Raw genomic sequence first — 27843 nt, 5'->3', positions numbered from 1 at the left:
TGACACCCTGGAGTTAGATGAAGATAATGAGTTCTGTCATGATGGATCGTCATGGAAACAACACTTTAAACAATGAACAAACATTTATGTAATTTATGACTGAGGATCAGAACAGTTCATCTGTTTAAGAACTTACTCTGGGTCATAAGAACGGCGTCCATCTTTGAAGTTAAGCACAGCATCTTTAGACCGATCACTCTTCATGGACACACATCTGGGTTCAGGTCCAGATTGCAGACCAGGTTCAGGATCAGGTCCAGCTCCAGGTCCTGGTCTCTGATGGATCCTGGTTACACATGTATGTATTAAATGTATTGATCACAACATTAAAGCTACTCTCACATCGGGAATTAAGAATTAAAGCAAATAAAGCGTCTGTCTATGTCTAGCTGTATCTCACCCTTTTGTTGTGACACAATACTAATCATGGTTATTATTATTTTCTATCTTTCATCGTAGGCTTTGGACAACAGTACTTTCTGATTAATGTTGTCTTCGTGGACAGATGCGAATACTTCCAAAGCCATTCTATTCTCTCTTAATCACAACAATGTGAGCGTGATGATGTCTGGGCCGTGGTGACTGATAATGCTGCTCACTGTCTGAAGGAATACAGGAGGCTCTGAGAGGAGTGTTGCCCAACAGCGTACATGTAACCTGCCTCTGCCATGTCATCACGCTGGTGGGTGAGACCTGGCAGCTCTGCAAATCATTCTCCATTGTGACATGGATGAGATCTGCCTGCTAGATAGAGAAGATGCTGCTTCCTCATCAGCAAGGAGTTTGTGCAAGCTAAGGCTCCGAGTTGCACTTGGAATTGAAGTTTACAATGTTTTTGATATTTCCACCAAAGTTAAGTTGAAATTCCAAAATGTTTTATTGTTTACTGCACGGGCTGTAACCTTTGTTAGTAGATATTGACAGGACTATTCTTACTTAGTTTGATCTTACAAAGAACTAACGGCATTTTTTGTTTAGTCATGTATTTTGTTTAATTTAAAACAACAAATCTGAATTTATTTTTGAATGACTGTTCTGTTTGGACACAAGAAAAGATATTGCCTTGTTTTTATCATGCAGCATGTTTCTGCCTGAAATAAGGTTCTATGTATGGAAGTTTTCAGTTTTAACTTAATATATTGTTAACATTTCAGTCTCTGCGTAAAATGTTAAAAACCGAATTCTCAAATATTAAAAGACCAAAAAAAATTGTGGGAAAAATTAAACCGGAATTTGAGAAAAAATTAAACAGATTTTATAGGGCCCTACTTACTCTGTGTCATAAGAACGGCGTCCATCTTTGAAGTTAATCATATGACCTTTAGACTGATCACTCTTCATGGACAAACATCTGGGTTCAGGAGACTTTCCTCTCTGCTGATGTGAACTGAAAGAAACACTGAGATTACATCATCACATCATCATCTAATCATGAAGCATCAGCTCACATGGTGTCCGTCCTCACAGAGACCAAAACAAGGTAAAGGTCCATGACGTGAGGTCTGGATGTGGACCACATGACTCCCTGTAGTGGTTCAGGTCTACTGGTCCTGCTGGTCCTACTGAGAATCAACAGCTCAGTCTTTCAGCTCACTGTTTTCTTCACCAGTCAGTTTGGTTTAGTCCCAACAGGTCTCACCAAGTCCTCCATGGAGCTCTCCCTCCCTCACTGGACACTGCTGAAGCAAGAAACCCAGAACCTCCCCCAGAGAGTCTGGTAGAAACACCTCATCATCAGCCTGAGACCCTCACCTTGCATCAACAGAGGGACCAACGTCTTTGAAGAATAGAGGAGGCTCCATAGACCGGTTACTCTTCATGGACACACAGCTGGGTTCAGGTCCAGGTCCTTGTCTCTGATGGGTCCTGGTAACACATGTAGAAGCAGAGTCAGTGAGTGAGAGACGTTGGGACATGGAGACGAGTGGAGGACAGTTGGAGATGGTCCTCTCACCTCTGAGCTTTGGTCTGGCTGTCATGTTCCCCACACAGAGGGGCTTCAGAGGGAGGGACTCCGTCCTCTGGGTCCTCAGCCTGATTCATAGCAGAGTCCACACCTTCACACCTTCACACCAACCTGCTGGCAGAGCTCACAGATTATTATCTTCATCAGGACAAACACACAGAGCTCATTCACCTCAACGCTAAAACTCTCATGGGATACTTTGTGTTGTTGTCTTCTCTTAAAGTTTAGACTTCTGGAGAAAGACAAACTGTATTTTACCTTCTTTAAACCCTGTTAACATGTCAAGAGACGTCATTTTAAATGCTCATCCTTTAAACGTAGTGTTTTTCAAGATGAATGTTATCACTCTTCATCCAGCAGATGGAGCTGTGCTGTTTCTCCTCTTCAGAGTCCAGAAGTCAGTAAAACACAGACCAGTAAGGTGACCTGTAGCTGTCCTGATGGGAAACACTGTGGTTACCATGGTAACATGGGAAAGCTTTCTATTGATGTGATGGTGGTTCACATGTGATCAGTTAGTAAAAGGTCGACTACAACCTGCTGATCAATGAGAGAAAAACTGAAGACTAAAGAAAATAAACACAGTCAAACACTAAAAAGTGACTAAATGTGTTTAAAGCAGATGAAGAAATGAACATGAAGCTTTGTGGACTTAAAGGACTGAAGCAGCAGGTGAGACAAACAGAGCGTCTCTCAGGTGTGTTTCAGGAACAAAGGCCCAGGTGAGCTCTGTGGTCCCTGCTGGGTCCTAGTGCCCCTCCGTCTGCTACCTTCCCCTCCTCATCAGTAACAGTCCTCACAGACCCCAGATCAGACTGAGCTCCTCTTCTTCATCACAGCGTCATCATTCAGACTAACAGCAGCTTCTCTCTGCCTGCTCACACAGGCGCCATCTTGTTTCCCAGCTTTAAACAATCACACCTTCACGACCATCAATGATGTCATTCAACCAATCACAGCTGCACTTACTGAGCTTGTAGACATGAACTTCCTCAGTGAGCAGCTCTCTTCTGTCCTCAGCAGGTCCGTGTAGAAAAGGAGCTCCGTGCTTCACTTCAGCTTCCATCAGACGGAGTGAAGTGTTGCAGCTTGTTAGAGCTTGTTGTCCTTCATCAGAGAGGGTGTGTCCTCACGTCACCATCAAAGTATGCAGTCTGACTGGTTGACTGAGTCTCAGTCTGAGCTGTTAACAGGGTCAAAGGTCCTCGTGAACAGAATCCTCCTCACGGCTCAACAAGAGTCTTTCAGGATCAAAACCAGCATCTGTGGAACGATCCTTCCACCTTGTAAAGAGTTGCTATGACAACAGACTGGATGCTGTTGTTGGACCAGATGGTTCAGAGGACCCGTGCACGCCCCTCTTTGTCACCTGGTCTTCTTCTACATGTAGACTAGTAGGGAACACGTGATGAAGCAGAAACCTTTGTAACAAATGTAGTGAAGAGTTTATATTGAATAAAAACATCCACTAAGACAACAGAGTCTGAGCTGAGAGTGTTTTTATTCTTCACTCCACTTTGATGATCAGGTTGAACCTGTTGGGGCGGAACAACTTCCCCACGTATCAGTCTGAAGCTGCCTGCCAAATAACAAAGGACATGTTGTTACATGCAGTGTTCTACTTCCTCATCACATGGCACCTTGAACCCTCTGGCTCATATACCTGATGTGCAAAGGATTGTGGGTAAGAACAGCCAGTAAAGCAGCCTGCTTGCACACAGTAAGATGTGACTGAATGTAGAACACAAACTGTAATTCCTCCAGCTTCTGTCATTGATCATCATGAAAACCAGATGCTGAAGACTGTCGATGGACAGTTTATTGGTTGAGTGACAGTTAGTCATCAGTTTCATCTGTTTTTACTTCTTACTGTGGGTCAGAAAAACAACGTCTGCAGAAACTCTGCATCGACAATACAAATTGTAATGAAAGTGCTGCAAAGCTCTTCAGACGGTCCTCTGACCTGTAGAAGTCTCCTTAGATCTTCTGAAACTAGACGTTGGACCTTTCACAGAGCTGCTGGCAGTGACGGGCGGTGAGGTTGGTGGCTGGAGGCTCTGACTCTTTCAAAGTCACATTCACAAACATATGAATTCAACAAAGTAGCATAAATTCACCATCAACTGGCTGCTTGCACTTGGACTACTGGTTATGTTTCATGTCCCGTATCGTATATTCTTTTATAATACGGGTGAAATCAAGCGCTCTGATTGGTGGAGAGTGAGTGTTACTTGTCTCAAGCGATTTAGGGCACTTTTTAGCCAAAGAGGAACATTCATGTGGACGTCATGAGCCAAGTGAATGAATGAGACGGTGTGACATCAAGCAGGGAGACCTGCCATGTTTTCACACCACAAATGAATGTGAAATCCCTCACTGACATCACCAATCCATATTCACTTAATGTTACAATACAACCAATGATCATGTTCTTCATCTGTTTCATCTGTTCAAGAGCTTAGTGAGGCTCATAAGAAACAGGAAACATTTATTGCCATAATATGTCAGACATACAAGGAGTTTGACTTGGCGCTTGGTGCGTGACAGTGGACAGTGTAACAATGGACAACAAGACAAGAGTGCACGAGGAATGAAATAAAAAATAATGCTATGGGTTAGTGAGAGGGGTCGGCTTCGATCTTTTTAGCTCGCTTCAGAGACCTGGAAGCGAACAAGTCCTGCAGGGATGGCAGATTGCAGCCGATCACCATCTCTGCAGAGCGGAGGACACGCTGCAGCCTGCCCTTGTCCTTGGCTGTGGCTGCAGCGTACCAGACGGTGATGGAGGAGCAGAGGATGGACTCCATGATGGCCGTGTAGAAGTGTACCATCATCGTCTTTGGCAGGTTGAATTTCTTCAGCTGCCTCAGGAAGAACAACCTCTGCTGAGCCTTCTTGGTGATGGAGCTGATGTTCAGCTCCCACTTGAGGTCCTGGGTGATGATGGAGCCCAGGAGACGGAAGGAATCCGCAATAGTGACGGGGGAGTCACACAGGGTGATGGGGGAGGGTGGGGCTCTGTTCCGCCGGAAATCCACAACCATCTCCACTGTCTTTAGAGCGTTGAGCTCCAGGTTGTTTTGGCTGCACCACGGCGCCAGATGGTCAGACTCCACCTGTAGGCGGACTCGTCCCCACCAGAGATCGGTCCAATGAAGGTGGTGTCATCCGCAAACTTCAGGAGCTTGACGGACTGGTGACTGAAGGTGCAGCTGTTGGTGTACAGGGAGAAGAGCAGAGGGGAAAGAACGCAGCCTTGGGGGGAACCGGTGCTGATGGTCCGAGAGGCTGAGGGAAGGGGAAGGTGATATAGATGAAGAGGCGTGAGCCCCTGATGGGCTGGGGGAGGGAGGGAGGGGTGGGGGACTGCAGCAGGTTGGTGGAGCTGTGGGGGATGGGATCAGGACATTCAGCGTGGTTACATGGATTCCAATAACTGGCTTAGTTGGACTGAAATCAAATTATCCGTTTCATGTAAACACCTTTGTCCGACTACGTGCGGTCCGACTACGATCCGACTAACACCCCTGGATAACTCGATCCGATCCAGGTGATTGTTCGACTATTGCGGCATCGGCGGTGAATCGGAAGAGGAACTGGACTTTGCGTCTTTGCGCATGCTTGAGATCCCGACGGCGTCTTCTCTCCGTTATCAAATCAGCCAATAGCGTCATTCGCCTTCGCTGTGCTCCTATTAGCATCATGCAGATAGTAGAGGGATGTAGCTTCACCTTGCTCTCTGTTCGCCATCTTTCTCGTAATGTTGATGTTGTTGTTGTTGTTGTTGTCAGTAGTGGTGAAGCTGTCAACCGGAAATGGCTGTATCACAACTAGCTGTAATGAAAACAGCGCCACCTATCGTATCGGATATGACATGCTTTCGGCCAATAATTCGATTTATTCACTGCCATGTATATTGGGATAATAGCACCTCCCCCCGAAAGAGAGCATAGTCCGACTAAGCAAAGATTATAATTATACCATCATGTAAACACACTGAGTGTCTTTCGAATCTGCAGTAGAACTCATTCAGCTCGTCTGCCAGGCGGAGGTCATTCATGGAGTTTTTTTTTTTTGGCTTGTAGTTGGTGAGGTGTTTGAGGCCTCTCCAGACCGAAGCAGAGTCACTCGCTGAGAACTGTTGTTGGAGTTTCTCAGAGTACAGTCGTTTAGCATCTCTCACCGCCTTGCTAAACTTGTATTTTGTCTCTATGTACAAGTCTTTGTCCCCACTCCTAAATGCCTGATCCTTTTGCAGGCGTAGTGTTCTGAGCTCTGCTGTGAACCAGGGTTTGTCGTTGTTGTAACTCACCCTGGTGCATGATGGTACACAGCTGTCCTCACAGAAGCCGATGTAGGAAGTTACAGCCTCTGTGAACTCATCCAGACTGTCAGTAGCCGTCCTGAAAACATCCCAGTCTGTGCAGTCAAAGCACGCCCGAAGATCCTCCAGCGCCTCACTGGTCCACTTCTTGAATTCCCTCACCACAGGTTGGCAGAGCTTTAGTTTCTGCCTGTATGCAGGAATCAGATGGACCATGACGTGGTCAGAGTGTCCCAGTGCAGCACGAGGGACGGCGTGATAAGCCCTGCTTACTGTGGTGTAACAGTGATCCAGCGTGTTCTCCTCTCTGGTGGGCATTTAATAAACTGTCTGTATTTAGGAAGTTCATGGGTGAGATTTCCTTTGTTAAAGTCCCCGAGGACAATAACTAAATAGTCCGGGTTGGTCCGCTCCACACGCCGTATCTGGTCGGCGAGTGTCCGCTTTGCCTCGTGCACGTTGCCTGCATTGTGGATGAGCTGCAGAGGTGGAATGGTGGTAGCAGGAGACCTGCAGGAGAGAGTTACAGTAGTCAGACTGACGACGCTTCATGAATTAGACCAATGGATAAAATGCATTTAGTGTCCACCAGGATACAGCCCTGATTCTGACACTATGTGATCAATAAAGACATGAGAATATTGTGACACCGCTGTCATGTTGACACTAATCAATAAAATAACACCAATGCACAGCTATGATTGTGTTCATAGTAATGTAACCAATCAATGCATTCATGTAATACTTTGCACCACTTATATTGACCCAGAGAGTTACAGTGAACGCGCCATCCAATGTAATACCTCATTGCACCACTATATTCTGTAAATAACTACTCGACTTGAACGCACCAGGAGGCGTCACGTGTCCAGGGGTGTGGACACTGCTTCTCACACCTTTACTGAACTCTATAAATATCTGTAAGCACCCATTGTTCTTGATTGGTTGGTGGAAGCAAGAGACGGTCACTATGTGATAGTCAATGAGCTCCTCTGTGGCCTGTTGATGCACAAACCAGCGGATCCTCAGCTGAGATCTTCTTTTTAGCACAACACCTTTTCTTTTATTAAAGGCTTTTCAGTCCAACATGTCTTCTGTCTGTCCGGAGTTTCTTCATTTTTTGAACACAAGTGGGTGCGGTGCGTCACTGGGAGTCACTGGGGGTCACTGGGGGTCACTGGGGGTCACTGGGAGTCCCTGGGGGTCACTGGGGGTCACTGGGGGCTCCTGAAGGTTCCCAGCTCGTGTGAAAAAGTGAAAAACGTCTACATCACTGTCTAGTTCCTTTGTCAGCGTTTATGTTCTAAGTATCTTTGCATCAGCAGATGAGAAGATTCAAATCCAACTGCCTGCTGTGGTCGACCCATTGCCCTGAACATCATGATGCACAAGACTGTCGGACTTTGGCCAAGACAACAAATGTTATGGTAAAATGATGAATGATGAAATGTCAGGTCCTGATGAAAGACACGAGTGCACAGCCACAACAAAGGCTCAGCAGCATCCCTCTGTGGTGGAAAGGGTAGTAGAGTCCATCTGCTGTATTCTGACTCTGCAGGGACCCTGAACCCCCACATTGAACACTGAGCCTTTATACACACGCTACAACTTCCTTTGCGTTCTCATTTTCAGGAGATGCTAAATGTGATCTGATGGCAGAATAATGCACAAGTTATTGATGAAAATAGCCACAGTTAAGCTGCAAATAAATAATACCATGTCTTTGGTTACCTTTGATTTATGTTAATTAAAAACGTGATATTATACATATTGCAAACATCTCACAAAAAGCCAAGATATTAAAATGTAGAAATGAAGACATTTATAAACAAAATAGAAAAATGCATCATTTGTGTGTAACTCATAACTGAGGTGTTGAAATGTAGCACATACTTGGTGCTTTCCTTCTGTGGAGCATCACATACGTGCCGTGATCAACAAATAAGGTTTTCACACATCAGCTCAAGGACAGAGGGATCAAGGGGGAGGAAGAGGAGAGGAGGAAGCGTGACAGGAAACTACAGTAAAGACACAGCGAGCTGAAACTGACGTCCAGATGAGGTGATGTCACTGAATCAATGCAGCAGGTTTCTGCATCTTAGAGTTGAGAAGTTCCCACACCAGAGACAACGTTTATTACTGCGTGGGGACCAAAGTGGAGCATTTAGCAGCTAGAGAGACAGAACAAAAAGCAGAGTGAATATTGGACAAAGCATCCGGTTGACTGGAACAGGACACTAGTGGACACTTAGTGTTGGTGTTGCTCTTTGGCTCAGGTGTGTACTGACTGGCAACCGTTTGGCTTTCATACCTATCAATGTTTTCTTTACAGCTCGTCACACTGTGGCCCAAAAACCCAGTGATGCACTTTTCTCCATCCTACATTTGTGTTGTGGCCAAAGTAATAATAAGAATAAGAAGAAGAAGAAGTGACGCTGCATTCATCCCACATACAACATCACAGGACGAACACGGCAAGACTCACAACACACAACTCCTCACAATGACATGATCAGAAAATATGACACAATCACACCAGCTCAAAGTAATAAGCAACATATGTGCAACAGTCCATCTTACTCCAGTGTCCCTGAATCATAGGAAAATGATACAATGCATGAACGTAACCGTTTATCGCTCTAAACAAGAAATAAAATACATGAAACCTGAGAGACAAAATGTCTTAAAGTCTCTGTAGCTGCAAAGAAGTTGTTCCTCCTTTCATGTGAGTAGCGCTGCACTGCTCTCTGATGGAGGCGGATACTGAAACTCCTCTTGTGCCTTGTAGATATTTACAGTTTAGTTCCCACAGATCTTCACTCGTCTGATGCATCGGACCGGAGAGGAACACCAGCATGATCTTCGCTAAAATACCTTCTCTATTTAGTTAAAGTATAAATGAACGTGTTGTCCGTCTCCAGGTCCCAGCAGCGTCGGGTCCGACCTCTGTCTCCACGGGTTCAGCCTCGTGTACCAGAGCACGCCGACGGCCTTCAGCCCAGAGACACCAGGTACACACATGAACTACAAGCAGACGACACAAGCAGGAACATCCATGTTTCATTCTCACAATCCCTTGATGATCTTTAGTTCATGTGCCGTGGCAGTGACGGGGACCCTCACCGGCTGTATGAGCCGGATGTCTTTGCGTACGACTTGTACAGCCGCCTCGGCCCGTACGCCTCTGTTCCGCTGTTAGTGGCCCACAAACCAGACCGGACTTTGGGTGTTCTGGCTGAACGCCTGAGACGCTTGTTAACGTGGGTCACAGCGTGTCGGCTCCTCGGGCGAGTATTGTTCCTGTGTGCTTCTCATACAGTATCTGGTCCTCGGTCAGAGAGCTTCTTCTTTCAGCTGCGTAGTTCATCCCGTTTGTGTGACTGGGAACGATTGATCCGTCCTGCAGACTTTGCTGCTGCTTTTTGTCCTCCTGCTGGCAAACAGCCAATAAACCCGTTTATTACTACATTTATGTTGGAAAACATATAGAAATGCACATTTAACCACTTTACAAACCCCTCCCTCTCTAAGCACGGCCAAACTCCCCCACTGAAGACGAGGCGCATGGAGCCACAGACTGACAGAAAGAGGTGTGATGGACAGCGTGGTTCTGCTCGGGCCCGGTCCACAGCAGCTGTTCACCCAGTACCAGTGTGCAGCACACAATATATTGGACTATTTGCATGTGGAAAGAAACCCCCCACAACAGGATTAGATAAGGATGATAAGGATGCAGCGTCAGATATCAGGTTGTTTACTGTTTATTGTGTCTTGTATGTTGCAAATTACACACATTAATGAGAAGGAACACGATGCTTTCTGTATCACTTCCCCTCTTAGTTTGTTTCTGCACATGTTGACAATATTCACATGATCCTCAAGTCACGGCTACTCGTCTCTCCTCCCTCTCTCAGGATATCAAGCCCCGCCCCCTTTGTTTCCTCTCGGGTACCACCAGAGCCGCTGGATCTACGACGAAGAGGCTGAGGTGAAGGCTGTGGACGCTGGATTCGACCGCCACGACATCCCGTGCGACGTTATCTGGATGGATATCGAGCACACGGAGGGGAAGCGTTACTTCACCTGGGACGCCGCGCTTTTCCCCCCAACCGGCCAACCTGCAGCGCCACCTGGAGGAGAGGAAGAGGAAGGTGAGTTTCTAGCGTACATTGTCGGCCTTTTTTGTTTTTGGGTGTCACGAATCATTATGGTGCATTTTTTTCTTCTCTGTCAGCTGGTCGTGATAACCGATCCTCACATCAAGATCGACCCCGGTTGGTGTTTGTCTAATGAGGCCAGAGATGGGGGGCACTTCATCAAGAACAGAGACGGGCAGATCTATGAGGGGTCTCGTTGGCCTGGTAATGTTTCTCTGACTGAATAGAGTTTATGTCTAAAATGGTCAAATGGAAGTAGAGTTGCTCCCAATGAGGGACTTTGGTGCTGTAACATTGGACTGGAATGTTCTGTCCCGGTGTCAAACTGTTGAGTGGTTGAGGCCTCTCTCTCGCAGACATTTTAGGCCCTTTATAAAAACGTTCCAGAACTCTGCTGTGGTGGTGGCCGTGGTTTTTGCTCGTCTGCAGAGGGGGGAGAGAGAGGGGGAGGGGCTCAGGGAACGTGGCAGGTGGAGGCAATCGGCCTCAGCTGAGCTGAATGTGTTTTGATGGCGTTGGTCTGGTTTTAAAATGCAGTAAGGGCGATCAGGAGGAGAGAGCCGCAGAGCGAGCGAGACGCCGGGAGCTCTCGCTGCGTTGACAACTGAAGCAACGAAATAAAAGGATTGTCTACCAAACCTGCTGTGTCCTGCCTGTACCCCAAAGAACATACACCGTGACATCTGCATTTCTGCAGACGTGGTCTCAGGGAACTGCAGCAATGTGACATTGAACACAGGTTCATTCATCTAAGCCGGAGACCGATGAGGACAGATCAACAAAGAGGATATAAACAAGTAAATACATTCTCTTCTTGTGAGGCGAGAGCCTAATCAGGCAGGAAAGAATATACAATAAACCCTGACGATTCTACATGCGATATTGTCGAGGTAACACAGCAAAGTGCTCTCTCTTTGCGGCCTGAGGGGGGCGCTGGTCTCGGGCCGAGGCCTCACCTGGCGTGCAACGTGACCCGGAGCCGGAGATGCTGCCGCGCTGGAAGCAGGCGGCCGCCCTGCAGCCGTTCTTCAGAGGTCACTCTGCAAAGGGGACGAAGCTGTTTGGGGAGAAAGTCACCGCCGCCATCCGCACTGCGATCCAACAGAGCTTCTCTGACTGTTTCAGTCAAATGAGTCACAGCCATTTGGATCCACCAGGAACGACTGCTTTCCCTTAATGAATATCATCTCCTAGGTCTTTGTTCAATTAGCGTGAAAAAACAATAAACAGGACGAATCGTCAAAATGTGTCTCAGTGGACAAAGAGGAGGTGGCCTTGTTAAATATCAGCGTCGACGTGCACAGTCCTCTTTGTTCAGTGTGTAATGATCCGAGTGTTGCCTCTTGTGCCCTCAGGTCCTGTTTGCTGCCTTACTGGTTTACTCTGTTCCACCTGGCTCACACCTCCGTCTGCCTCCCTCTGCTGCCCAGTGGAAGTACTGCAGGCTGTTTGTCCACTTTACCTTCTGCTCTCTGACACTAGAGGTCCATGTTTGTCATGTTTTAAGTTGGTCATTAAAACATCAGTAGATGCACTTTTTAAGAAGAGCTTATGGAAATGCTTGTTTTATTCAAACGCGCACAGACCTCTCTGGGTGGAGTTCCCAGGAGAACAGAGCACCTTCGCTGTGGACCACCAGTATATGATTGGTGATAAATACCTTTTTTTACTGGGTGAAGTTCTCACTTTTATGATCTTAACTGTCTTTGATTGTATGTAGGTGGAGCACTGCTGGCCAGTCCTGTAACCAAGCCGCGTGTTCAAGCTGTGCGAGTCCTTCTTCCTGGATCTGGTGAGGTAAATCAAGCAGCAGGTAACAAACGTCTTCTAGTGACTCACAAGTCACCTCATGGCGCCTGTTACATGAAGGGCTGCTTGTGTTTTAGGTTTGGTACGACGTCCTCACTGCAAAGGCGCATAAAGGAGGCCGGACTCTGGGTCTGCCCGTCACCCTGGACACAGTTAGTGTTAAAGTCTCAATTCACACAGCGAGGGTTACTTCCTCTGTCATATTCTATATGAAACTGTTTTTTGTGTTGATATTCACCATGTACAACGGAAACAAGCGGAGACCCGGAGCTGGCGCTTCACTGCTCTGGACTCCTCCGACAGGATACAACGTGAATATGGCACTTTCTCGTGCCCCCAATGAAGTGCACTACCTGAAAAGGCCAGTGAGCGAGCTGCATGCCTTCATTGACACTGAGGCCAATATGTGCCGCCGGTTACAAGATCAAGAGCCGGCCTACGATCGCATGGTTTGTGAGCACACAACAATGCTTTCAGACCACAAGATTCACACCACTAGCTGTGTCCTGAGAAGGGAGGGCGGTCGACTCGATCTCATAGACGGTTCACATCTTGTTTGGTATTCATATCCGCGTTTCTTCTTTTTTGGTCTATCAATTATAATTTGCACCTGCCACTGAGGATGGCCTTCACATGTGTGTATAAAAACTTTTACTGCTCGGAACAAATTCCATCCAGGATTTTAAAAAGGGTCTCCGAAAGACTTCGACCAAGTCTCAACGGAGTGAGAAAGGGAAAGAGAGCTGAGTGGGCTGAAACAAGGACGACCATCTGTTTGTTTACGCCATTCGCTTCCAGTGTGTACTACTTGTTGTACCATTACAGGATGACCGTCTAACAAGTTTCCCTATTTCATGTACTGCTGCTATCAATGTTCCTTTGATCTGACGTTTGCTTCCATCATCCAGATACTGTATCAAGTGTATCGTGCACTTTACACTCAATAGCAGCACTCAACAATTTACAGCCCATCTCTGAGTTTAGGAGGAGACTAAAAAACTACAAACATTAATACAAAAAACTGACACTATGAACAACAATTCTCATCACCTTCATTTCTCATTTAAATCGTTCACAACCGTGTCTCATTGTTACTGACAGTTTCCCTCTATTAGTAAATCAATGTTTCGTACTGGTTGTAAATCTATTTTCTGACACTCTCAATAGTCTGTACTCTCTATTCTCCCTTCTTCTACCTGGAATGTGAGTCGTAAACTGGGGAGACTAAGGCTGCTTATCTGGGCTGTTGGGAAGCAGTGGGCGTCGGTGTGTCACCAGTTAGTTGTTATGGGGGTTGTATGAGGGGGGGGGGGTGGACCCGTCCTCTGGTTCTGCCGGGCTGCGTTGTATAGAACAGCCGTGGTGGAGCGTTTGGTCGCATGTCCCTTTCATAACTCCTGGGACACTCTCTGCACCAATGGTCCTCCTGTCCACATATATAACATCCATGTCCTCTATTGTCCCCACGTTGTCTGCTGGAGACCCATTGAACGGTCTCTCCCTGCTGGATATTTGTCCTCTGGGGGGGACGGGGTATTGGGGCTGTTTGTCTCTCACCTGCAGTGGTCTCCTGTCTTGCTGTCTCTTGTTTGCTTCTGCTGCTGCAGATATCTGAGAATGTCTATGAGGAGGACGTCCTCCAACAGCAGCTTCTCCTCCTTCGCCGTGGTTTGGATGGGTTCTCTGCACATGTGGTTTGATGGACAGGAGTCATGATGTCATAGACATCTGATGGTCCATAGGCGTAACCACGCATTCTTTGGGGGGGTCGTGTCCCCCCCAATATTGAAAAGGTACCAATCTGTCCCCCCCAATATACAGCAGACAGTATGTAAAATATATCTATGTACATACATCGGCCGGTGGGATCGTTACCGCCACCCTTCCCTATCATGTTAATGGTTTGGCCCGCGTTCGGTCGAAGTGGGCAGCACGAGTCGCTGTTTTTCTGATAAAATGACATGTGGTCACAATGCAGGCGTCACAGAGAGACGGGGAAAGAGACAGGCAAGTTAAAAGCAGTGGCCACACAGGGACAAGCTCTGGACATGCAGATGATCAGGTGAGAAATTAATGTGAAATGAATGCAATTTAGTGTTGCACATAGACAGTCATTTTAAGTATGTAGCTAAGTAAGGCATTGCAGGTACCTGCATCTTGTGTATGATTTCTTGGTGGTTTTTCCAACGCTACATGTTACATACATATATTTCAGGAGACTGACAGGGAAAGAGAGACAGAACCAGGCACAGGAGGCAGTGGTTTAGATCAGCGTGAGGAGGAGCTCGGTACCTGCCCACACCAGCCCAATACCCACTTTATTGAAACTCAGTCCCTGGAAAAAAAGACACTCAGATTTCAGGACACTTGGTTTAGGCAGTACAAATGGCTTCATTACAGTCCCTCACTTAATGGGAAGAAAAAAAAACATAGTACAAGTGTTTCAACTGTGACGGCCAAAATAGTTTTATTTATTGCTGTGGACTACAAATGTAAAAAATAAAAACACTCTCAGGATCTGTAAAAATTGAGGCATATAAAGTGCATGATAAAACTGAGGTAGATTATCATTATATAATTCCTCTGAACATTTAACGGTTTAACTTTTTTTTAAAACATGGTCCATCAGCACAACATCAAGTCATGGACGGCATCTAGATATTTCCCAGTAAAATCACCATGTGCTTTCCTGTATTCTGATCTCTAAACTCAGCAAACCTTTTCAGGGGCAGCAATGGAAATGAAACTGTGATCCACTCCCACTATTTAGCCTCCATTGTAGCCTCCACCCTGTACCTGTTAGCTACATCATGTAGTGTCCTACCAAGAGGACCGTCTCTGTGTTCCTGCTTAGCCATTGAGTCCCTCTATAAGACAAAGATGGTCAGACACAAAGCATTCGCTTTGATCACCTCTTTGCCTCCACACTTGCTCCTTAATGCTACGCCTCTTTCTATGTGCTGTGTGTGGGCACCTGTTTGGGCATCTCGATGCCACCCATTCTTCCTCTCCCATACTGTTAAAAAACAATGGAAAGAAACATAAACAGCTCATGTGGTGTATTGACCAACTACATGATGACCTGTGATGAACTAAATGTAAGAAATCAATGTATTTTTACTTTTTGCAGTGCGATCATATACAAATTACATAATAACGACAAAGGTTGTTTAGTTTTTCATATATGAAAAACAATATGAGAATACTTATACATGCAGACTGAAAGTAGACTGAGAGCGAAAGCTTTATGGTACAAGAAACCAAAAACATTCATTTTAATGAAAATTCTGTCCAGCCACTAATTGAGATGGTGTTTTATCACTTAGCATCACAAACCATTTACAGCAAGCCTTTTATTGCAGCTCTACACACCTTTCTCTTATGGCGGAAATGACTCATCAATTACAACAAATTGCCGCCGTCCACCGATGAGCCGTCCTTTTTGTCCTTTTTGTCGTCTCGTCCTCTCAACAGCCCGTCTGCAGACCTTCCTTAGTTTTGTGCCCATCTTGGAGAGGGTTGCAGCAATATCGTCCTCCACCATATCAACCTGTCTGAGACGAAGGCCCTGTGCAAATCTATAGAATACGTCATCCTGGTAAACTCACTTATCTGTCCTCTTCCTTCTCTTTCTGCTGCTTTTGGCGTCCGCTTCTTTTCCTGCTACTGAGCTTTTATTTTGAAGGCAGACAGTAAAACCGAAGAATCCGGTTTAAGGTAGCGGGCGGCTGACAGTTTACACACACACACACACACACAGACAAGACCGGGGGTCGTTGACGATGACGGTGAGGGAGATCATTCCTGAAGTAGCCGTGTCGCATTTGCAGGTCAGACACCGCCATGTTGTACAATGACCGAGCTGTTCTGGAGAACTACCACGTCAGTGCTGCATATCTCCTTCTACAGCACAGTGATGACATGAACATTCTGTCTAATCTCTCCAAAGACGAGTGGAGGTAAGAGAAGAGCGCTGCAGCTGAAGGGACGTCCTTTTTTACCGCTGTTTCCATTCAATGACTTCAAATAATAATTCACTGTACAATACAACCCCCAGATTACAGTGCAAGTCATTGCTTCTAAAATACTGCCTCCTACTGCTGCTTAGAGGGAGCTACAGCTGATGATACCAGGGAGAAACACGTCACCTTATTTTACAGTCAAGCAGAATCAAATGACTCATTTTAGGGACAAGTTGAGTAGTTTGGGGCAGAGTTGCATCGATCTGGCACTGCATTGCTGCAGAAATATAGAAGTGACAGCAACAGGATGAAAGCATCTCAGTCTCCTCTGATTAAACTTTCCCCAAGCTTCATCTAAGATTCCTTCTGTAGGGAGCATGAATGTTTTACTGCCTGCCCTCTTTCAGAGAGCTTCGGGCTCTGGTGGTGCTTTACAACCCTTCACGCGCCGCGTCCACTAACTGGACTGGACTTGCAGGCCCGACAAAGCAAAGGCCTCGTCCCTGCTACTGCACACTGCTGACATCAGCCACCCTGCCAAACGCTGGGACCTCCATCATCGCTGGACCACATCCCTTCTGGAGGAGTTCTTTAGACAGGTAACCACTTTGAATCAATGAGCGGCCTTTTCATTTATGCAGTACTCCACATGGCTCTGCACTAGTGACGAATAAGAAGGAGACAAAGTCTGGACCTAGTTTGTTTTCAGAGGTAAAACAAGCAGACGAGCACTCTGGGTGTAACATCAGATAAACCAGCGCTGCCGCTCGCAGCTCACCACCTGCTAACAATAGTTGATTGTATACATTCATTAGAATAAGGTTTAGTCTTTGTACATGTGAATTAGTAATGAGGTAGTAGAAGACGCTCAGCACCTTCTGGTGGACTTGTCCTCCAGTAGCAGGCAGTCAGTGGTTGTTCATGTGAGACAATGACTTAGGAGGAAGGCGTGTAGGGAGGGGAGGAGATGAACTGTGGCTGAAAACATGTCGACAGTCCGAATCCACTCAGCGAGGAAACATTACAACAACAGGATGATTGTACATGTAGTCTGAAGTGCTGAAGCAGCCATGTGATTGTCTGATTGTTTCCACCTGTGTCCAATCACCTGCACCTCCCGAGTGTATTTAAGCCATGTGTGTCACTTGTCGCGTCATTGTTGAATGTCCGGAAGTCCATGTCTGAGTTTCCCTGGTTCCTGTCGCCGTTTTTGCCCCTTTTTTGCTTTTGGATTTTTTTGAACATTAATGTCTCTTTGTTTTTTGAAACTCTGCGTTTGAGTCCTGCCTTTCCCGCCATCCTGACAGAATGACGCGACCTTTCAAGGACTCAGAGTTTGTTCCCCAGAACCAGTTGTGGGGAACTCGTGGGAGAACGCCAGCTGGCTTCCTGGCAGACGCAGTCGGCTCTCCTAGAGTCACGGGAAGGTGTTCGGGTCGCCGTTATCGCCGCCCGTCATGACAAGCTTAGCCTAACCAGAAATGACTTTGACATTAATGGCCAACAGTACCTACAGATTACTACAGCTATTTGGATGAAGTCTGGGTCTGGCCTCACTCAGGAAAGGAGTTTGACTTCTTCCTCCAGACCTTCAATTCACACCACCCGGTCACTTACAGCCGTCACCAACTAATGGGAGCTTTTTGGACTTTTTCACTTCAAGGGGCCCAACTTCTCATTGTCTCCCTTTAAATGAAAGTGTTTTTTATTTTTAAACCAACAGATTCACACTTATTGCTATATCGCACCGGTAACCATCACCCTCACAACTTCATTCTGAAGTCCCAATTATTGAGGTTTGAACGGATCTGCTCACGGGCGCAGGACTGGGGCTCGGCCACACAGATCTTATTCAAGGCCTGAGGAGAGAGGGGCTACCCCCGATCCCTTCTTAGAAAAGTTAGAAAGGAGGTTTATGGGATATCTCCGCCGTTGAACCCTCGCTCTCCCAGGGGGGCAGGACAACACTTTGATCCACTTCATTAAAACTTACAGCCGCTTTTCAGCATGGGCGACCAGGAACACCAGAAGGACCTTTGACCGGATCTTGGGTACCACATCACTGTTTCCGTTGTTGGACATTGTCTCGGCCCACGTGAGAAACCCAAACTGGATGCAGGATGCATTGGTACGCCTCTACCAGAACCGCAAGTCACCCCCAGGACCCCATTGATCAAAATCCCAAAGGACATCATGTTGCGACACAAAAACTGGTTTTAACAGATCGGTTGTACAAGTCCTCAACTCCTGGTGTCACACTTCACGAGGCATGGGGTGCACAAACTATTCCTCCAGGACCCGGCAAACCGACCCAACTGGTCCACATCTGAAAGAAGGATGGAACGTCAGCGGATAGCTTACCTGCTTTCGGTCCACCCACATGGCCTCAATCTGGGGGTCTTCTAAAGACGCTCGGGAACACGTTGAGCCTCTGGGGGCGCAAGTTATCACCCAAAACATAATTACCATGGGAATTGTTAAATTACTATTGATTTAGATTGAACAGGATTTGTTCAGTAGCGGCGGATGTCGAGTTGGCCACAAGGATCCTCTTCCGGGTAAATGTCGTGTCCTCAATGAGTCTACAGCATTAAGTATGCAGAACTGGATCGAAAGAGACAAAGTGTACAGAATAGAAAAATGAAACGTAATGACAAGAATACAAACAAAAATGCATCAAAATTTGGAGAGCTACCAGAATGCATGTGCCCTGCCTTTGCAGGAGAATATAACTTCCATTTCTCCGTCCCAGCAGGGCCTCAGCCTGACCGCCCTCTGATGCGTTACACCAAGAGACCCAGCTACTCCCGGATGGTCAGGTCAAAGGTCAATGAGATGCGGCCCATTGATGCCAGGGGGAAAGCTAGGAGACTGCAGCGCATCTCTCTGCGTCGCCGGAAATGAGCCCATGGTATAAAGTCCTCAATCCAACGGGTCTCCTTCATTTCAAACACGTATCCTTAACTGTTTCTGCATCACCCACTTTGTTCTGCTGACGTCCCTCTCCTTTTTTCCCCTTTGGGGACCTGCTACTCTTAAATGACTTCTCACATCATTTCCTTATGTGTTTTTGGTTTTATTATTTAAATGTACGTTGATGAAATTAACGTATAATACTGTACATATTATTCTGTATATAGTAGGCTTTCCTATTGTTTTTCCTGTTCAGTAATATTCTCATTTTGTGTCACTGCTGAATCTTCTCTCCTGATATTGTCTGAAATCATCTTGTCTAAATAACTCATTACAATGTTAACGTTGAGTATTTTGTGGTTATATGATAATCAAATGTTTACATATGATCTCCATCAGTTTACTGTAAAGATCCTGTAGTTGTACACAATGTGTCAGAAAACAGCTGGCTCTGCTAATTGTATTTAAGAACTTTGATGTGATTTATTATGTAGAGAGAGAATGTAGAATAGGAGATGATAACAAGAACTGTGCCAGTGGGCCTCCAGCAAAGTGCCTGTGACAGAGCCAGTGATGAGGTGGCGTGACAGGAAATCAGCTACGCTCATCAACGGCCTCACATGTGGATATCAGGACAGCATGAAGCCTGTAGAGCTAAACACACATATCTACCCACTACAGCTGTGGTCAAACGTTTACATACACTTGTAAAGAACATAATGTCATGGCTCTCCTTGAGTTTCCCCTTATTCCTACAAGTCTGATTTTCCTCTGATAGAAGAATATGTTCCAATCACTCGGTCACAAAAACATTCATGAGGTTTGGTTCTTTTAGGACTTAATTATGGGTTAACAGAGAACATGAATCTGCTGGGTCATAAATATACATACATCAGTGATAATATTTGGTCACATGTCCTTTGGCCATTTTCACTTCTATTAGGCGCTTTTGGTGGCCGTCCACAAGCTTCTCGTTGAATCTTTGACCGCTCCTCTGGACAACAGAATTGGTGCTGTTCAGTTAAATGTGATGGCTCTCTGACATGGACTTGTTTCTTCAGCATTGTTCACATCCACCAGCACCAGATCCATTGGCAGCATAATACTACCACCACCGTGCTTGGCGGTAGACATGGGGGGTATTCCAGAAAGGAGGTTCAACAAACTCTGAGTCCATCCCTGAACTCCGAGTTGACTTACTCTGAGTATCCGCTTCCAGAACAGCTGATCTGCGTTAGTTCATTCATTTTTTGGTTCTTTTTGGTCTTCCCTGCACCCCCCTCTGTGCTCACACACACACACACACACACACACACACACACACACACACACTCTGGTTTTGATTGCTTGTTTAGTGAGTAGGTTTAAAATACGTGTTATGGGGATTGTTGGTTGCAGTTATAGATGATCTTGATCGGTGTTCCTGTGAGTTAATAAACCCTGTTATACTTTAAAGAACCGTTTTCCTGTGTTTACTTGTGCATTTATATGGTGGTGACCGTTGACATACATCGCCAGTGCTCGAACTTAACTCCTTCCAACATCTTCACCCTCAAGGAGTGAATATCAATTATGAGACTTGATTTATAGTATTGGTTATTGGTCCTTGTTAGCTCAGGGTGGTGCCCCGTTATTTATTCATTCTGAGAAGTATCTTAGTGATTATTAATAATTCTATTAATGTGCAAGTTAGTTCCTCATTTGCTAGTAACCTAATACGACCCCCTAGCCGCTCCCAACACTTCTCATCCAACCACAATCACATTCACTCCATCCGGATGGCAACATTTATCTGGATAGGGTTTTTTTGGTATGTTCTGTTCATTTCTACGATATAGTTGATACTAATTCCAGGTCCACCATCAGCTGTTGGTTCTTTACTGAGCGTCTGTGGCCGACTGTCACCTCTAGCTTCAACAAGTCCACTCTTATCATCCAGGGAACCGTCTCTCAGTGCAAAGCACCAAAAGCAGGTGAAGCTGAACTCCTTTAAAACACCAAACGTTCCTCCTGTTATGATCCATCAAGACGCTTTGAACAGATTGTTTCTCTGACTGTTTGTCTCTTAATAATAATGTCTGGACTAAAGGACAAACACACACTGGAGGCAGAGGACCAGCATCTAAACATCCAAGTGTTGTTTGAGTTGTTAAGAGCCCACAAACCTGCAGCGTGACCACGTTGACTCATATCAACCCACCATGATTCCGTCAACGTGTCAGGAGACACTGTCCTCTCTAATAACGTGGAGACAAAGCTCCAGAGAAACAAGGCTTTCATCACCTTCCTCCCTGTTCAGGCTCATCCTGGCTACTGTTCCTCACTACTTCTGTCTGTGTTGATGGTCTCATGTGGGACACAAACAGTTTGATGAGTCTCTGGTAGTTTGAGGTCAGCTTGGTGTGTCAGGGTCTTATTAACCAAGCTGACAGTGGGACAGAGAAAAGGTTTCCAGCTCTACCTCCTCTACCAGACTGATGGTCTGTGGCTGCAGCCTCTTCATACCTGAGAGTCTCCAGTCTCCAGTGAGGGTCCTCCAGTCCAGCAGACAGCAGCTTCACTCCTGAGTCTCCTGGATGATTGTAGCTCAGGTCCAGCTCTCTCAGATGGGAGGGGTTGGAGCTCAGAGCTGAGGCCAGAGAAGCACAGCCTTCCTCTGTGATCAGACAGCCTGACAGCCTGCAGACACACAGAATAAGACACATGTCACATGATCTGAGGGAGCTGTGAGGGCTGGAAGGTCACTGCAGTACTGAGATACTATCAGGTACAGAGGGGTCACATTAACATGGTTACTGGCTGGTTTCCAGTCACAACTAAACACCCACTAATGTACATCAACAACCTGATAACATTACTACTAACTCTATAATGTCAAATATTTACATTATATTGCAAATAAACACATTTTATGGAAATAGTTGGAAAATACATATTTGATTTAAATCATGCAAGCAGAAAGAATCTTATGAAAGTCAGACATGTACCATGGATGTAAATAAAGACACCAAGTGGACTTTAATTGAATCCTGACCTGAGAGTCTCCAGTTCACAGTGTGGACTCTTCAATCCAGCAGAAAGCAGCTTCACTCCTGAATCCTGCAGGTTGTTGTTACTCAGATCCAGCTCTCTCAGACTAGAGGACTGGGAGCTGAGAACTGAGGACAGAGCGTCACAGCTTCTCTCTGAGAGGTTACAGACACTCAGTCTGAAGAGAGGGATGAAGAAGAAGCAGTAAGTATTACAGATGGCAGCATATTTAAGTTCTGATGTAGGAATCTAACTCTCTCTGTACTAACAGAACTTTGTTGGAGGCTTTGACCACTGGCAGCAGCCTCAGAAGAGCCTCCTCTGAAGCAAAGTATTTTTTCAGGTCAAACACCTCCAGATCTTCTTCTGATGACAGTAAGATGAAGACCAGAGCTGACCACTGAGCAGGAGACAGTTTCTTTTGGGAGAGACGTCCTGATCTAAGGGACTGTTGGATCTCCTCCACTAGAGAAACATCATTCAGTTCATTCAGACAGTGGAACAGATTGATGCTTTTCTCTGGAGACACATCCTCATTGATCTTCACCTTGATGTACTGGACTGTCTCCTGATTGGTCTGTGAGCGACTTCCTTTCTGTGTCAGCAGACCTCGTAGGAGAGTCTGATTGGTCTCCAGGGAAAGACCCAGGAGGAAGCGGAGGAACAAGTCCAGGTGTCCATTAGGACTCTGTAAGGCCTTGTCCACAGCACTCTGGTAGAGACGCATTGGTTCAGGTTCGTCTTTAGAGACTTTAGACACCGGCGAGGTTGTTTGTTCTTCTGACAGCAGATTGACACCAGAGCTGAAGAAGGTCAGATGGACATGAAGAGCAGCCAGAAACTCCTGAACACTCAGATGGACGAAGCAGAAGACCTTGTCCTGGTACAGTCCTCTCTCCTCTCTGAAGATCTGAGTGAACACTCCTGAGTACACTGAGGCTGCTCTGATATCGATGCCACACCCTGTCAGGTCGGATTCATAGAAGATCAGGTTGCCTTTCTGCAGCTGATTAAAGGACAGTTTTCCCAGAGATTTGATCATCTTCCTGCTCTCTGGACTCCAGTGTGGATCCGTCTCAGCTCCTCCGTCGTACTTGACCTTCTTCACTTTGGACTGAACCACCAGGAAGTGGATGTACATCTCAGTAAGGGTCTTGGGCAGCTCTCCTCCCTCTCTGGTCTTCAACACCTCCTCCAGAACTGTAGCAGTGATCCAGCAGAAGACTGGGATGTGGCACATGATGTGGAGGCTTCGTGAGGTCTTGACGTGAGAGATGATCCTACTGGCCTGCTCCTCATCTTTGAACCTCTTCCTGAAGTACTCCTCCTTCTGGGGGTCGGTGAACCCTCTGACCTCTGTCACCATGCCAACGCACTCAGGAGGGATCTGATTGGCTGCTGCAGGTCGTGTGGTTATCCAGAGGCGAGCAGAGGGAAGCAGCTTCCCCCTGATGAGGTTTGTGAGGAGCACATCCACTGAGGCCGACTCTGTGACGTCAGTCAGGATCTCATTGTTGTGGAAGTCCAGAGGAAGTCGACACTCATCCAGACCGTCAAAGATGAACACAACCTGGAACTCTTCAAACCTGCAGATTCCTGCTGCTCTGGTTTCACTGAAGAAGTGATGAACAAGTCCCACCAAGCTGAACTTCTTCTCTCTCAGCACATTCAGCTCCCTGAAGGTGAATGGAAATGTGAACTGTATGTCCTGGTGGTGTTTGTCTTCAGCCCAGTCCAGAGTGAACTTCTGTGTTAAGACTGTTTTCCCAATGCCAGCCACTCCCTTAGTCATCACTGTTCTGATTGGTTCCTCTCCTCCAGCTGAGGCTTTGAGGAGGTCTTCTTGTCTGATGGTTGTTTCTGGTCTGGCTGGTCTCCTGGATGCTGTTTCAATCTGTCTGACCTCATGTTCTTCATTGACCTCTGCAGTCCCTCCCTCCGTGATGTAGAGCTCTGTGTAGATCTCATTCAGAAGGGTTCTGTTTCCTGCTTTAGCGATCCCCTCAAACACACACTGGAACTTCTTCTTCAGGTCGGATTTGAGTTCATGCTGACAAACTGGAGCAAGAAGTCCTGAATGAAGACAACAAAGAAGATCAATGAGTCACAGAATAGATTTCAACATGTCCTTACCTCAGAGAATGACTATGAATATATTCTGTCCATCTCTGGAGACATTAGTGAAGGTCTCATTTATCAGCATGGTAAGTCTGTAGAGAAATCCTCTTACTGCTCTGCAGACGCTCAGCCAGCTCCTCCTGCTTCATTCTCCTCAGGAAGTGCACTGAGATCTTCACAAAGGCCTCTCTGCTCCTCCTCTGCTCTTCATCCAGCACATCCTCTTTCTCTAAGCATTCTGGGTAATCTGAACTCACAACCTTCTGGAGTTTCTTCAGCTCGTTCTTCACAAAAGTGAGAATGTTTTCCTCCAGCAGCTGGAACAGAACATTCTATGAATGACACCAACTAGAACATGGAAGCCACCATCAGGTCCATGTTGGACAGACGGACAATCCACTGGTCTACAAAGTGCAGCATGGAGATGATGATGAACTGAGAGATGTTAAAGTAGTTGTTCATGTACACACCATGAAGATGGAGTCCAGGTGTGTTTGATGCTGCTGGGCAGACGGACCTGTGGGAACCTCTGAGCTCTCCTGGTCCTCTCTGTGGAGGAACATGAACCATCAGCTCACATGGTGTTTGGACCATCAACACCAATACAACATTAGTTAAAGATATTGGCTTCTGTCATGATTGATCATGATGGAAACCAGATTCTGAAGACTGTCGATGATGACGGACAGTTTATTAGTTGAGTGACAGTTAGTCATCAGTTTCATCTGGTTTTAGTTCTTACTGTGGGTCATAAAAACAACGTGTGCAGACCTCTGCATCTGGTCCAAAGTCCTATGGAACTACTCCAAACCTCTTTAGTCCGTCCCCTGACCTCTAGAAGTCTCCTTAGATCTTCTGAAACTAGTCTTTGGACCTTTTCACAGAGTCTACTGACGATACTTTGTCCAAACCTCTGCATGGAGTCCAGAGACCACGTCAGCTGGTCCACAGAGCACTGAGCTTATTCTAATCACATGTTCAGTCTCAGTCATCGGTCTCCAGAAACCTGCAGCTGTCTCCAGATCTGACCTCAGCTGATCCTGATGTGGAGGAACTAGCTCACATTGTGTTTACATCTGAGGATGTTTACAGTTAATGAGTCACACTTAAACACACACAGACCAGTTAGATGATGGGTGTCTAACTCAAGGCCCGAGGGCCAAATCTGGTCTGCCGGGGGTCCAGTGCAGCCCGCTGGATGACTTTACTATTGTGAGAATTACGGAAAGACACAAATAGCTTTTCTATAAAAGTAGCTGCTATTCCTAATCAGTCCACTGGGGGTCGCACTGGTCGCCAGCCAATCGCAGGGCTAACACAGAGACACACAACCATTCACACTCACATTCACACATCTACGGGAAATTTAGAGTCCCCAATTAATCCCAGAGCATGTCTTTGGATTGTGGGAGGAAGCCGGAGAACCCGGAGAGAACCCAAGCAGACACGGGGAGAACATGCAGACTCCACACAGAAAGGCCACTTGGCAGAATCGAACCCAGGACCTTCTTGCTGTGAGGCGACAGTGCTAACCACCACGCCACCGTGCCGCACAATACTAATCATGGTTATTATTTTTTATCTTTCATTGTAGGCGTTGGACAACAGTACTTTCTGATTGATGTTGTCTTCATGGACAGATGCGAATACTTCCAAAGCCATTCTATTCTCTCTCAATCACAACGATGTGAGCGTGATGATGTCTGGGCCGTGGTGACTGATAATGCTGCTCACTGTCTGAAGGAATACAGGAGGCTCTGAGAGGAGTGTTGCCCAACAGCGTACATGTAACCTGCCTCTGCCATGTCATCACGCTGGTGGGTGAGACCTGGCAGCTCTGCAAATCATTCTCCATTGTGACATGGATGAGATCTGCCTGCTAGAAAGAGAAGATGGGTGCGCTTCCTCATCAGCAAGGAGTTTGTGCAAGCTAAGGCTCCGAGTTGCACTTGGAATTGAAGTTTACAATGTTTTTGATATTTACACCAAAGTTAAGTTGAATTTCCTAAATGTTTTATTGTTTACTGCACGGGCTGTTGCAATTGTTATGCACCTTTGTTAGTAGATATTGACAGGACTATTCTTACTTAGTTTGATCTTACAAAGAACTAACGTTTTTTGTAAGATCAAACTTCTTACAAATTCTTCTCCAAATCTTTTGTTGAGTCATGTATTTTGTTTAATTTAAACCAACAAATCTGAATTTTTTTTGAATGACTGTTCTGTTTGGACACAAGAAAAGATATTGCCATGTTTTTATCATGCAGCATGTTTTTGCCTGAAATAAGGTTCTATGTGTGGAAGTTTTCAGTTTTAACTGAATATATTGTGTACATTTCAGTTCTTAATTCACTGTCTCTGCGTAAAATGTTAAAAACCGAATTCTCAAATATTTAAAAAAAAAAAAAAATTGTGGGAAAATTAAACCAGAATTTGAGAAAAAAATGAAACAGATTTTATAGGGCCCTACTTACTCTGTGTCATGAGAACGGCGTCCTTCGTAGAAGTTAATGAGATGATTAATAGACCGATCACTCTTCATGGACACATATCTGGGTTCAGGAGACTTTCCTCTCTGCTGATGTGAACTGAACACAAACACTGAGATTACATAATCACATCATCATCTAATCATGAAGCATCAGCTCACATGGTGTCCGTCCTCACAGAGACCAAAACAAGGCAAAGGTCCATGACGTGAGGTCTGGATGTGGACCACATGACTCCCTGTAGTGGTTTAGGTCTACTGGTCCTGCTGGTCCCACTGAGAATCAACAGCTCAGTCTTTCAGCTCACTGTTTTCTTCACCAGTCAGTTTGGTTTAGTCCCAACAGGTCTCACCAAGTCCTCCATGGAGCTCTCCCTCCCTCACTGGACACTGCTGAAGGGCCCTGGAGCAAGAAACCCAGAACCTCCACCAGAGAGTCTGGTAGAAACACCTCATCATCAGCCTGAGACCCTCACCTTGCATCAATAGAGGGACCAACGTCTTTGAAGTTTAGAGGAGGCCCCATAGACTGGTTACTCTTCATGGACACACAGCTGGGTCCAGGTCCAGGTCCTGGTCTCTGATGGATCCTGGTCACACACATAGAAGCAGAGTCAGTGAGTCAGAGACGTTGGGACATGGAGACGAGTGGAGGACAGTTGGAGATGGTCCTCTCACCTCTGAGCTTTGGTCTGGCTGTCATGTTCCCCACACAGACGGGCTTCAGAGGGAGGGACTCTGTATTCTGGGTCCTCAGCCTGATTCATAGCAGAGTCCACACCTTCACACCTTCACACCAACCTGCTGGGAGAGCTCACACATTATTATCTTCATCAGGACAAACACACAGAGCTCATTCACCTCAACACTAAAACTCTCATGGGACACTTTGTGTTGTTGTCTTGAGACAACGTGTCAAGAGACGTCATTTTAAATTCTCATCCTATAAATGTTGTGTTTCTTTTAAGCGCTTTCCTTTGGCAGGAGGCAGCGGTCCATCAGGACGTTATTCATGTTAAATCACTATATAGGCTACTAAAACTCAGCATGCAGAATGACAACATGAGATATGTATA

General features: G+C 46.1%; 2 protein-coding genes across 2 annotated transcripts in view; both read right to left on the bottom strand.

Annotated features, from left to right (window-relative positions):
* Positions 1 to 27359, bottom strand: part of LOC144390248 (protein NLRC3-like) — a 124050-nt gene extending 96691 nt beyond the window's left edge. The window contains exons 1-3 of the mRNA XM_078096707.1: positions 27244 to 27359; positions 26754 to 26867; positions 137 to 286 (exon numbers count right to left, since the gene is read on the bottom strand). Coding sequence (XP_077952833.1) covers positions 137 to 286; positions 26754 to 26867; positions 27244 to 27311 — 332 coding nt within the window. The 5' untranslated portion in view covers positions 27312 to 27359. The remainder of the gene's footprint in view (positions 1 to 136; positions 287 to 26753; positions 26868 to 27243) is intronic.
* LOC144390295 (protein NLRC3-like) lies at positions 14706 to 24912 on the bottom strand. The gene is made up of 5 exons (XM_078096783.1): positions 24750 to 24912; positions 24392 to 24596; positions 22431 to 24234; positions 22166 to 22339; positions 14706 to 21810 (listed from the first exon to the last, which is right to left on the bottom strand). Exons 1-5 carry the CDS (start codon positions 24840 to 24842, stop codon positions 21537 to 21539), a joined length of 2550 nt encoding a protein of 849 aa, XP_077952909.1. The 5' UTR covers positions 24843 to 24912; the 3' UTR covers positions 14706 to 21536.
* Positions 27360 to 27843: the final 484 nt, after the last annotated feature.

This window comes from Gasterosteus aculeatus, chromosome 21, assembly GCF_964276395.1.
Source record: "Gasterosteus aculeatus chromosome 21, fGasAcu3.hap1.1, whole genome shotgun sequence".
In the NCBI taxonomy this organism is placed as follows: domain Eukaryota; kingdom Metazoa; phylum Chordata; class Actinopteri; order Perciformes; family Gasterosteidae; genus Gasterosteus; species Gasterosteus aculeatus.
Note: the sequence above shows the minus strand (reverse complement) of the source record. Positions and strands in the feature narration are given on the sequence as shown.